Below are 12273 nucleotides of genomic sequence, written 5' to 3'. Positions count from 1 at the left end.
CCCCCCACACACTCACACACATTTAGTTTTTAAAATGTTTTAAGCATTTTATTTTTCTGTCATGGTTGCTAAAAATGGAAAAATTTAAACAAAGCGTTTCTACTTTTCAATTACACATTATTTGTGTCCAGGGGAACAGAGGACACAAAATATGTGGCATGAAGAATAACATGATGCAGTCACGGTCTGTGTATGATTGTGCTTTACTTTGGTAGGACTCCAACTTTGGTATAAGCGCAATAATTAGCCTATTCTCGGCCTCAAGGCCTTCAACAACAACAGGAATTTTTAAAGAACACTCCATCAACTCCATTTAGATAATTTTGGAGATGCCTTCAAAGAGAAAAACTCCACCCCCCAAAAAAATATATTTTAAAATACTCAAATGTGAGGCATTCTGGTGAAATCATGCTCTCGTCAAAATAATGAAATCAAAGAATTTTCGGGGGCAGGTGAACCATTTTTAAAAAATTTTGTCATTTTGACTAAACACATTTTATATCTACTTAAAAAAACATTTTTGTGTGGATTTTCCTTTAAAGAAGCATTGATTAAAAGCACAAAAAGTGTACATTTTTTGGCGTTTGAAGTTTCCAAAATTTGGCAGGCATTTTCTCGCTCATTTTACTTCTGAATCAGGCGACCTTGATCTCCTTCAAGCACAAATAATTTGACTTCTATTCCTGATAGATGAGTATATTTTTCACCGAAAGCAAGACAAATGAACAAATTTTAAAATGATACTAATAACTCCACATGTCCAAATATTGACAAGCGCCTGATTCCATTGCGTTGTAACTCCAATAATCCCCCCCCCCCTTCTTGTTGATATATGTGAGGCAGCGTGGTGGAATCAGGCTCTCGTCAAAATAATCAAAGTGAAGAAACTTATATTTTTCCGCAGGTTTATGAATTTTTGTCAAATTTTTGTTTTTTGGCTCAACACCTTTCATGTCCATTAAAGAACTCATTTCTGTGTGGATTTTTCTGAAAAACGTTGATTAAAGGCACAAAAATGTAAATTTTCAGTTACCACGAATTCTTAAGCTAAGGAAATAACTAATCTTTGGCGGCAATTTTCTCACTAATTTCATCTCTGAAAACAGGTGACCTCTTCCTCCTTCTTTCGCCAATATCTCGACTTGTATTCAAGATAAATGGATATTTTTTTTCTTCCAAATAAAGACAAGTGAACAAGCTTTAAGATGACACCAATAACTCTACATGCCCACAAATTGACGAGAGCCTGATTCCACCACGCTACCTCACATATACCCCCCAGGTCTACAAGCGGCGCTGGTACATCCTCATCATCTTCGGCCTGTTCTCCATGACCCAGAACGGCGTCTGGAACACTTGGGGCCCCATCTCCACCACCAGCATCGAGGCCCTGGGCTGGGACAACAGCACCATCGCCTGGCTCAGCAACTGGGGGCCCATCTCCTTCATCATGGTCGGCCTCTTCTATCCGTGGCTGCTGCAGGTTAAAGGTCGGTCGGCCACTTGATTTTTGTTTTTTTTCTGTTGTTTTTTGTTGGTGGTGGGGGTGGTGGGGTGTTGTTGTTGTTGTTATTGTTGGTGGTGGTGGTGGTTGGGTGGTGATTTTGTTGTTGGTGGTGGTGGGGGTGGTGGTGTTGTTGTTGTTGGTGGTGGTGGTGGTGGGGTTAGTGATGTTGTTGTTGGTGGTGGTGGCCATGTTGTTGTTGTTGTTGTTGTTGTTATTGATGATGATGGTCTTGTTTTTCTCATTGTTGATTTTGCTATTGATGGTCTTGCCGTTGTTTTGGTATTGATGGTCTTGTTGTTGGTCTTATTGTTGTTGTAGTTAGTTTATCATTGCGATTGGTGAATTTCCATTATTTTCAATTCGGGATTTTTCTGAGAACTAGTAAACCTCAGAGTAGGTTGGGAGACTGTTTTTTTTTTATTTGCTGGGTATCGATACAGACACAACTAGTATTGGATTATAATAATCCAATATAAGTTGTGTCTGTTAAATATTCATTTTTTGCAAATGTAAATTTCGAAATGTTCACTTGTTTTCATAAAATGCCAGGTTGAACTCTTGCATTGCATTTTTCTGTTGTTGGTATAAGCTATGGTGTACGCCATGGTAGGAGAATATAAAATCTGCTTCATGCAGTAAAAGAGATTAGTTCTGTATAAAGTTACTGCATCGTGAATATCTCAGTCTCTCTTGAAGAATAGCAGGCGAAAGAGGTAGGGGAAGACCAAGAGCATTTTACATAAAGAGCCTGGACAGATTGGTGATGGGGGAAAGACCAAGAAGGTATCCCTTCAGATTTTTTTAGAGCTTCGGAATATAGGAATGAATAGTGAACCATGGTGGCTGATGTGTTTCAGATCTGGTAGTTCATGACGATGAAGATGACGACAGTTATATTAGATGACACTTCTGTGTGCTCTTTCCCTCAGGTCTCCGCTGGGCTGTGGTGTCCAGTGCGCTTCTGGTTGCCGCCGGCACGTCCCTGAGGGTCATAACCTCTGACCCTGAGCCCGCCACTGTGTAAGGCTAGTAATGGGTTCTCTGTCTGCCCGTCAGGATGAGTGCGTAGTCATAGACAAGACACGTGCATGCTGGTTCTCACACACACACACTAACACATTTACACACACACACGTACACACACACACACACACACACACACACACACACACACACACACAGACATACCCACCGTACACACACACACACGTACGTGCACATTCATATTCATACTCACACACTAACACAGTGGTTCTCATCATACACACACACACACTTACACACACACACACACACACACACACACACACACACACAGGTGCACACTTACACACATATGCATGCACACACACAAACATACACTTGCACTGGCTGTCAAATACACTCGCCTCCACTTTTTCTCATACCAGGGATGCCAAATGTCCGGTTTTTCTACTTTTTTCGGTTTTTTTCCATCCGTTGGAATTGCAAAGAAAAAGGGAGAGGTAAGAGAGAATATGTTTTTGTTTGCTCATTTAAAAGCTTTACAAGGTTTGGTTTAGGTGAGATGTGATGCTCTGCTCATTTTCAGTTTTTTTTTTTTCAAAAATCATTTGGCATCCCTGTCATACACATACTAAACTTATACGCACATACACAAACAACCCACGCATACGCAAATACTCACACACGCTGTGACACTTATGCTCACAGGCACACATGCTAACACTGACACACATAAATATATACTTGGGAACCAGCACACGGACAGAGTTGCACAGACACTCAAACTTACAAACACACATGCACTCAACATGTACATACACATTTTTCCTTTACTGAGCGTGGTTTTGATGTCACTTAGGACGGACGTGGAACACATCTCACATAAAAAAATTAATTGATAAATTATAATGCAACTCTTGTAAACTGAGCGAACAAACTGGAATTTTGAAACAGCTGGCCCCGTTAATAATTTTAACTGTGTTAATGGAGAGTTAAAACATTAACAATCATTTACAATCAGTCATAGTTTTAAAAAATTCTTAAAGCATTCGCTCCCTAGCTGTATTTCAGAACTGTTTGGGTTTTTTTTTTTTAACTTCATACTTGTGGTTTTTGTCTGCCTTTTGCCCGTTCAGTGAAAAAAATTTTAAAAACCTTCTCTTTTGTATCGACCAGGTTGATCCATTGTGGTCAGTTTCTCAACGGTGTGGCTGGCCCGATGGCCATGGGGGCCATCCCAGCCCTCTCATCCAGCTGGTTCCCGCCACACGAGCGGGTCACGGCCACCGCTGTCGGGGCTAGCATCGGGATGTTTGGGCTGGCCATCACGTTTGTCCTAGGTGAGAAGTTTTTGCTACCTCGTGGTGAGCTGGGGGGCAGGTTGTTAGATATTGTTTGGTGCCTCAGAAGCTGACAAATGTAAAATGTTGATTTATTTTTTTCAACGAAAGATTAGAATAGTGGGTGGTTCGGTGGATGCTCTGGTGTGGTTTGCTCCTTCTTTCCTATCAAACAAACTTCTATCATTCTTATTTCTCCTTCTATTTTTTTGTGTTTGTTACCTCTTGAAACGCCTCTATTTCTCGGCACTGATATGACCTCATTGTGTTCCTGGTGCCTTAAAACTCTTACTTGAACTAAATGTAAGTAAGATTAGAAAAAATGAAGTATACCTATTCTATTTTTCCTTATTTTATCTTATTTCTATCTTATCTTTTACCTTTTCATATTTGATTTCTTTCTTATCTTATTTTATTTCTATCTTATCTTGTTTCTATCTTATCTTATCTTATTTCTGTCTTATTTTATTTCTGTCTAATCTCATCTTATCTTACTTCAATCTTATCTTGTCTTATTTCTGTCTTATTTTATTTCTGTCTAATCTCATCTTATCTTACTTCAATCTTATCTTGTCTTACTTCTATTTCATCTTATTGGTGTCTTATCTCATCTTATCTTATCCTATTGTAATCTTATCTTATCTTATTTCTATCTTATCTTATTCCTGTCTTTTCTCATCTTGTCTTACCTTATTTCTGTCTTATCTTATCTTTTCTTATCTTATTTCAATATTTTCTTATCTTTTCTTACCTTATTTCTGTCTTATCTCATCTTATATTATCTTATTTCAATATTATCTTATCTTTTCTTACCTTATGTCTGTCTTATCTCATCTTATATTATCTTATTTCAGTCTTATCTTATTTTATTACGATTGCATCTTCTTCCTTGACTCTCCAGGACCAGAGCTAGTGAAAGGTGGACCCCCAGATAACACAACCAGCTCCATCACCACCACCTCCCCACACATGATAAGGTACCTTGTGCATCTCTGTTGGTCACTTCATTAGTCTCACAAGGAAAAGTTTGTCCTGGTCGCCTACAATGGCAGTATATGTTACAAAGGTTAGGTGCACCCACGCATACACACTACAAGACAGGGCACATGTCTCACGTGCTGCTACCCACTCAGTAAAACATTCTCTCTCTCTCTCTCTCTCTCTCTCTCTCTCTCTCTCTCTCTCTCTCTCTTTCTTTCTCTATCTCTCTCTCTCTCTGTTTCATTTGTTTGTAACACTGTGTGTTCAGTAACTTCTCTGCAGTTTGTGCGAATGAATTTCTATATCTGTCTGTTCTTGCTTTTTTGGAAATGTATCGTTTACTGCAGGTCGATAATTGAAATTCCAATGTCAGTGGGTTGCTAATGAGGAAAGTTTCACTCACACAGTCCAAACAGAAACTGTAAAAGAGCTCCAAAATAAGCAGATGTAAACACGACCTTGGGAAACTGTTGGAGACGAAAAGTTGGAAAAAAATATAGAGCAATTTACTTCTGTGCGATATACCTCCAAGTTGTGATTTCTGCACAATGTATAAAAGTGTCTGTGAATGATGAGAGGGAAGGAGGGGGATAGAGAGGGAGAAAGAGAGAGAAAGAGAGAAAAAAAGAGAAAGAGAGAAAAAAAGAGAAAGAGAGGAAAAAAAGAGAAAGAGAGAAAAAAAGAGAAAGAGAGGGGGTGAACGGAGAGAGAGAAGAATTCATGCTATTTCCTCTCATGAAATGACTGTTGTATATCAATGTGCTACTCTTTACCTCACTCAAATTCTCACTAAAGTTCAGCTCACTCTTCTGTATGTGGGTTGTTGACGGGTGCTCCTGTGTAGTTTGCCCGTTCTTTCCTATCAAACATCTATCACCCTTATCTCTCCTCCTTCTTTTTTGTATTTGTTACTCTCCTCTAACACCCCTAATCTTTGGCACTCACTTATATGACCTTATTGTGCTGCAAGTGCCGTAAAACTCTAACTAAAACTTTATAAAAAACTCTTCTGCATGTGTTTCTAGCTCATCTGGGTGCAGTCTGGATGTCTACGAACCAGCTAATGTCACAGGTGAGGAAGTCCACATGGGCAAATTTTTGCAGCCTCCTACACTTCACTTGAAAGCATAGAACAAAAATTGCGGAATTTTATTTTTAATAAGTGTTTTTTTCATCTTGTCTGTATGTTAGTTTTTAGCACCTATAACGTGGCAGCTTGCACTGTATGCTTTCCAGGAAGTTGAGATTGTTAAAAAGAATGCTATCACTTCTGCTGGAGTAATAATATAAATTGTAAAGCACATAGGGCTGGCTGTTGAGTGGGAAGTTGCACTATACAAATGCTATTTATTATTATATGAACGTAGTAAAGACTAAAGACTTTGGTTTGTTTAAGGTTCGTAATCTATCATTTTCTTGATGGCATCGTGACTGACCTTTCCCCCCCCCCACCCCCCCCCCCCCCCCCCCCCGGGCAGTGCCACTGACTGTAGTGTCTTTAGGCCATTCCCAAAGGGGGGACATTTCTCATTCAAGCACAGTAGAATTGTAAATGGGCTGATTCATGTCATGCTCATAACTGTGCCTGATCTACAATAGGGAACTGCTGCTTTTTCTTTCTTAATCCTTACTATTGTCATTTTCCTCTACTTCTTTTGTATGTTTGTCACTCTCTTCTGACTTGCTATTTCCGGGGTGACTTGATAATTGAAGCAGATCTTGTGCTGTTGAAGCTAGAGAGGTGAGCAGAATGAGTCTGATTCCCTGTAAAGACTTCTCTGTTGACACCCACCCCTTGGCGCTCATATGACCTTATGCAGCTGTGAGCGCCGTAAAACCCTCTACTATAAAAAAAAAAAAAGACAATTCCTGAAACACTTCGGCCGAATCAGCCATGTACAGCGACATCACAGGAGTTGGGACAATGCCCTGTACTATTCTTATCATCTTAATCGTCCTGAGTTTGTTAGGGGTTTTTTCCCTCTGCTTCGACTTCTGCTCTTTTTGCTGTTGATGCTTCCCCAGCATCCTTTCCCTGTCATCCTTCTTTATTTGTTGATATCTCCCGCCGCCCCGCCCTCCCCCCTCCTGCTCCTCCTCCTCCTCCTCTTTTTTAAAATATTAGGATAGTTTTTACTATCACTGTTATCATTTTAAAAAATCATTTCTATTAGAAATGGTAGTAGTTTTTAATTCAAATAATTATTATTGTAATTATTAGTATTATTATTATTTTTTTCTTATTATTTTTAATTTTTTAAAAATATTATGTTATTGCTATTATTATTGTTGTTATTATTATAATAACATTTTTTGTCTTTCTTTAATTTTTTTTTTTTTTATTTCTTATTGTTGTTATTTTTATTTTATCAAGGTATTTATTTCTTTTTTTTCTCAGATGCCCGGATTCACCGAGAGCGAGAGGACATCATGAAATACATGTATTACCGTGAGTTCTGCTGTACCAGCGGCTTCCCTTTGTTTGTCCAAATGTTGAGTGCTGACACATCTGCCGTCCCATTGTCTTCCTCACACACAAAGAAAGACCACTGCATACAGTGTTTTTATCAGGCGTGACTTGAATTCGTGACTTTTAAAGAGAATCGCGTGGATGGTCAGCAGGTGCACTGGCGTGGTGCGCTCCTTCTTTCCTATCAAACATCTGTCACCCTTATCTCCCTTCCTTCTCTTTTGTGTTTGTTACTCTCATAACACATCTAATTTTTGGCACTTAGATGACCGTAAAACTCGTACTAAAACAAGAAATTCGGGAATTCGTGTTGTTCACCAAAAAATTGAAAGGGGTGCTATTATAGTGGAGCACATAACACTTGGAAACTCAAATTGAGAATTTTTAAAATTTGCAAAATTGCTCAATAGGCCAAACGCATTTTTTAAAAATCCTCCCCCCCCCCTCCCCACACACACACACACACACACACACACACACACACACACACACACACACACACATACACACACACACACTCACACACACACACACACACACACACACACACAGTGCCCAGTGTATAGTATTGAGGACTTAAAACTTCATAGATGCTTCAAAGCGAGAAGTAGGTCACTATTCATACTCTTTGAATACCGTGCATGGATTTTTTTTGTCTTATTTACTATAAGTCCATCCCTAACTTCTGCCACTCAACACTCATGAACTATTCATTGCTCTCTGCAATGAGCGCACATGTGCTGGCTCTCACACTGTGAACTCGATGACTTCTCATCACCATTCGTTTGACTTTGAATAGAGGAGGGGAAGTTCATTGCGACAGCTTACTGCTAATTTCTTTAAAAGACATTCTCCGCTCTTCAAGAGTCGAGTGCTCTTGAGCTATTCATGGTATTACTAATGAATATTGAACAGTAGTAAATATCTTTTAGATGCATGTTTTATACATCTTGTTGGCTCGTTTTTGTTTTGGTAAGTGTTTTACGGCCCTCGCAACTGCGCAAGGTCGTATGAGCTTGCGATACACATTAAACATTTTTAGTTTGGTTGGAATTTATTTTGAATTTTGCCCAGCCTACTCTTGTCTATTTCAGACCACAGAGGGATCTTTAGCGTGCGCAATTCGCGGCTGGGGGTAGAAAGTGGAGACAAAAGTAGATGACAGAACATGGTTAGAGAGTAGGAAATGGGGTTAAAGGAGGAAAGTTTAGAGGAGAAAATTATCCCAGTTGTCAGGTTTCAAACCCGGGACCTATTGAATAAGAGACGAACACCGTAACCTCAAGACCATGAGAGCCCCCTGTTTGGACTCCACTTTCTATTTGTTGGCTCCGCTTAGCCCTTTGTCGCATTATATCAAATACAAAACTTTGCTGTATTCACCTCACTGGTTTTTAGATATATATTGGGCTCTAATTTTACCATTTTACCAGTTTTAGAAAAATGAGACTAAAATGTATTCTTTATAAAAATATCACACAGCATTTGAATGGCTCTGCCACCCTTTGATAAGCTGCGAATAGTGTAAAATTTATGAATGTTGATTAATAGAGTTGAATATGTGCTGCTGTATTTAGCTGTTGCTATTCATCACTCTTATAATCGGAGAAGCCTGGTTTGCTCCTTCTTTCCTATCAAACATCTGTCGGCCTTATCTCTCCTCCTTCCTTTTTATGTTTTGTAACACCTCTAAATTCTTGGTGGCCGGATTCGTAATCATGAGATTGGGGGTTCGGAGGTTTGAGTCTCAGCTCAGTGCAACATTGCGTCCTCGGGAAAGGCACTTTACATGAATTTCCCATTTGGCTTGGTCCTTTTGGAGGACGTTAAACTCAGAGGTCCTACCTCTTAAATAACCTTATACTTATAGTGTTGATAGGGGTGTTAAACCTATAGGCTACCATTTTTCTTAATCCTTAGCACTTTAATGACCTTATTGTATTGCAAGTGCTGTAAAATCTTTAAAACTAAAACAGGATGAGCCAGTCTGTCATTTAAAGGCTGTTCATATTGGTGATGAGTGTTGGGTCTCCTGTCCTGATGCCAAGACGGCACTTAAATGACCAAAATTGGGTCGTTAATGCCCTAAAACACTTACTCAATCAATCAATGATGCCAAGACAATGACGGGATTGTTCTGTTTTGTCTCTCCCTTCTTCTAGGGTGTGGCTCCTCTTACAGTATCTGTCCCTCCCTCTTTTTCTATCTCTCACGAATGTGGCTGATTTCAGTCTCTGTCCTACTATCTATGTCGTTCTATTCAGAATGTAGCTGGGCTGTTCACGACCTTTCTATATGTTTCTCCCTCTGTCTTTCTATCCAGAATATAGCTGGGTTGTTTATGACCTTTCTACGTGTCTTTCCCTCAAGATATTGCCTAGTTGTTCACCCTTTCTATTTTTCTCTCCTTCTGTCTTTCACTCCCGACACTGATTACCTAGTTGGTCATGTCTCTCCCTCCTTTCTTTCATTCTCAAATGTTCCTGGTTGTTCATGACTTTTCTATATTATGCCTCTCCCACTGTTTTTCTATCCTGAATATACCTGGGCTTAGACTGGGCTGTTCATGACCTTTGTATATATGTCTCTCCCTCTGTCTTTCACTCCCGACACTGATTACCTAGTTGATCTTGTCACTTCCTCTGTCTTTCACTTCAGACATTGCCTAGTTAGTTCTTCATGTCACTGTCTTTTTATTCGAAATATGCCTGATCATTCATTATCTTTGGTGGCTCTCGTGGCCTAGAGGTCAAGGTGTTCGCCTCTCATTCAAAGGTCCCGTATTCAAATCCGGGTAGCGACGGAAAAAATTTTCTTCCCTATAATTTTCTCCTTTCACCTCATTTCCTGCTCTCCAGCTATGTTCTGTCGTCTGCTTTCGTCTCTACTTTCTGCCCCCACCCCCTCACCTCCTTTGCCCCATCCTCTGGTCTCCTGACTCTTTCAACAGCCTTTCCACTGCTTCTCCTTGGTTCCTTCTTTCTTCTGTCTTTTAGCCACACCCTTGATCTTCTGGTAGGAAAGATCTACACCGAAAAATCTCGGAGGTCGCATGTGCAAGTTGCGCAGGTTAATAATCCCTTGGTGATCCAAAATCGATAAGAGTAGGCTTCGGCCACCAGGGCAAAATTCAAAATTTCCTCCCGACTGAAAATCTTAAGTGTGTCCCACGCACTCATATAACCTTATGCAGCTGCGAGCGCCATAAAACACTTACCAAAAAAACAAGACAAACAAAAACTTCATAATCTTTTTATACGTTCCTCCCTCTGTCTTTCACTCCAAAATACGCCTGAACATTCATAGCCTTTCTACACGTCCCTCCCACTGTCTTTCCCTCCAGAGTGCGGCTGGGCGTGGCTGGTTGCCCTGTGTCTGCTGTGTTACTTCCCGGCCAAGCCCCCGCGCCCGCCCTGTGCCAGCGCCAGTGTGGAGAGAGACCGCTACTGGGCCGGGCTCTGGTCACTCAGAAAGTATGTGGGTGTTATGTAACATTTATGAGGCATTGCTCTGCCAAGAGCAAAATGTTCGCAGCTAAAGGGATTTGAAAACAACAACAACAACATGTAACATTTATTATTATCATTTTCATCGTTGTATATCGATTGTCCTTTTCAAGATTCTTGCACAGGATTATAGTACAATTCTTTGGTCATGACACACCATATAGTATCGCAGCTTGTAATCTTTACTTACTTGTAAGTGTGTTGCTCGCACTCTCATACTTTGACACTCGCACACATATATGCACACACACATAGGTGTACACACACACACTCACAAACTCACACATACACACACACAAACATACACACCCTCACGCACTCACGCACATATCAAACCCCCTTCCAAAAACAACAAAAAAAAAAGGAAAACAAACCTTTTTAACACTATGTCACCAAAAAAAAACTGCTCGCATCGTCCTTCACAGTGCGCCGTGTGACTAGGTTTAGATATGTCACAACCCAGATCAGCAACACCCTCAACAATTACAATGAAATCAGCAACAATGACCTCAGCTACAATACATGCAACAACGATAAAAACAACAACAACAGCAACACCACTGCACCACCACCTGTGGCTGCATCAACTTCTGAAAAAACGAGAACAAGAGAGCAACAATGCCATTGAAAAAACACCAGCACACCTTTAATAAAACATGCATTGGCATCAGTAGAGTCGTCGATAACATTTGCATCAAACAAAAGCTGCACCAGAGTCGAAATTGACACCTATGAAGTAATTAAACTAACAGGAAACATTTTTAAAGCAGCAACAACATAATAGTGATAATAATAACAATAATAATTCTACGTCTGGTGGTGACTGATACATCTGCAAGGGAGAATATTTTATCGCCTCTGAACTATTTTGTCCAAAGTGCACTGTGGACAAAATATTTTTAAGTACACTTTGGACAAAATACTCAGTACTTAGGTACACTTTGAACAAAATACATAAGTGCACTTAAGTACACTTTAGACAAAATACTTAGGTATACTTTGGACAAAATACTTAAATACTCATTGGACAAAATACTTAGGTATACTTTGGACAAAATACTTAAATACACTTTGGGCAAAATATTTATGTACACTTTGGCCAAAATACATATGTACACTGTGGACCAAATATTTCCCAAGAGAAATAAAAGAATTAGAAGAGATTACGGTTAAGGTGACTTGTGACTACTGCTATGGTCAGCAACAAGGAAAGCATCAACAACACCATCATCAACAAAAACATTAGCTTCAACAACATCAGCAACAACGCCAACAATCAATAACATTGACAACAGTGACTTACAACTCACTAACAGCCACCTTTGGCACTTTTTGAGAAACTTGGAACAAGGCGAAAAGTGAACAATTTAAAAATAACCTCATTCTTCTAATGTCTTACTATCAAATTGTGATTTCAACATGGTGTATAAAGCAAGAGAGAGAGAGAGAGAGAGAGAGAGAGAGAGAGAGAGAGAGAGAGAATTA

General features: G+C 39.7%; 1 protein-coding gene across 1 annotated transcript in view; it reads left to right on the top strand.

The window, feature by feature from the left end:
* Positions 1-12273, top strand: part of LOC101855395 (solute carrier family 49 member 4 homolog) — a 32105-nt gene that overhangs the window by 13313 nt on the left and 6519 nt on the right. Inside the window, exons 5-11 of the mRNA XM_013086972.2 lie at positions 1283-1490; positions 2437-2527; positions 3668-3831; positions 4733-4808; positions 5838-5884; positions 7211-7261; positions 10626-10759. Coding sequence (XP_012942426.2) covers positions 1283-1490; positions 2437-2527; positions 3668-3831; positions 4733-4808; positions 5838-5884; positions 7211-7261; positions 10626-10759 — 771 coding nt within the window. The remainder of the gene's footprint in view (positions 1-1282; positions 1491-2436; positions 2528-3667; positions 3832-4732; positions 4809-5837; positions 5885-7210; positions 7262-10625; positions 10760-12273) is intronic.

The sequence above is a fragment of the Aplysia californica genome, unplaced genomic scaffold (genome assembly GCF_000002075.1).
Source record: "Aplysia californica isolate F4 #8 unplaced genomic scaffold, AplCal3.0 scaffold00020, whole genome shotgun sequence".
In the NCBI taxonomy this organism is placed as follows: domain Eukaryota; kingdom Metazoa; phylum Mollusca; class Gastropoda; order Aplysiida; family Aplysiidae; genus Aplysia; species Aplysia californica.
Note: the sequence above shows the minus strand (reverse complement) of the source record. Positions and strands in the feature narration are given on the sequence as shown.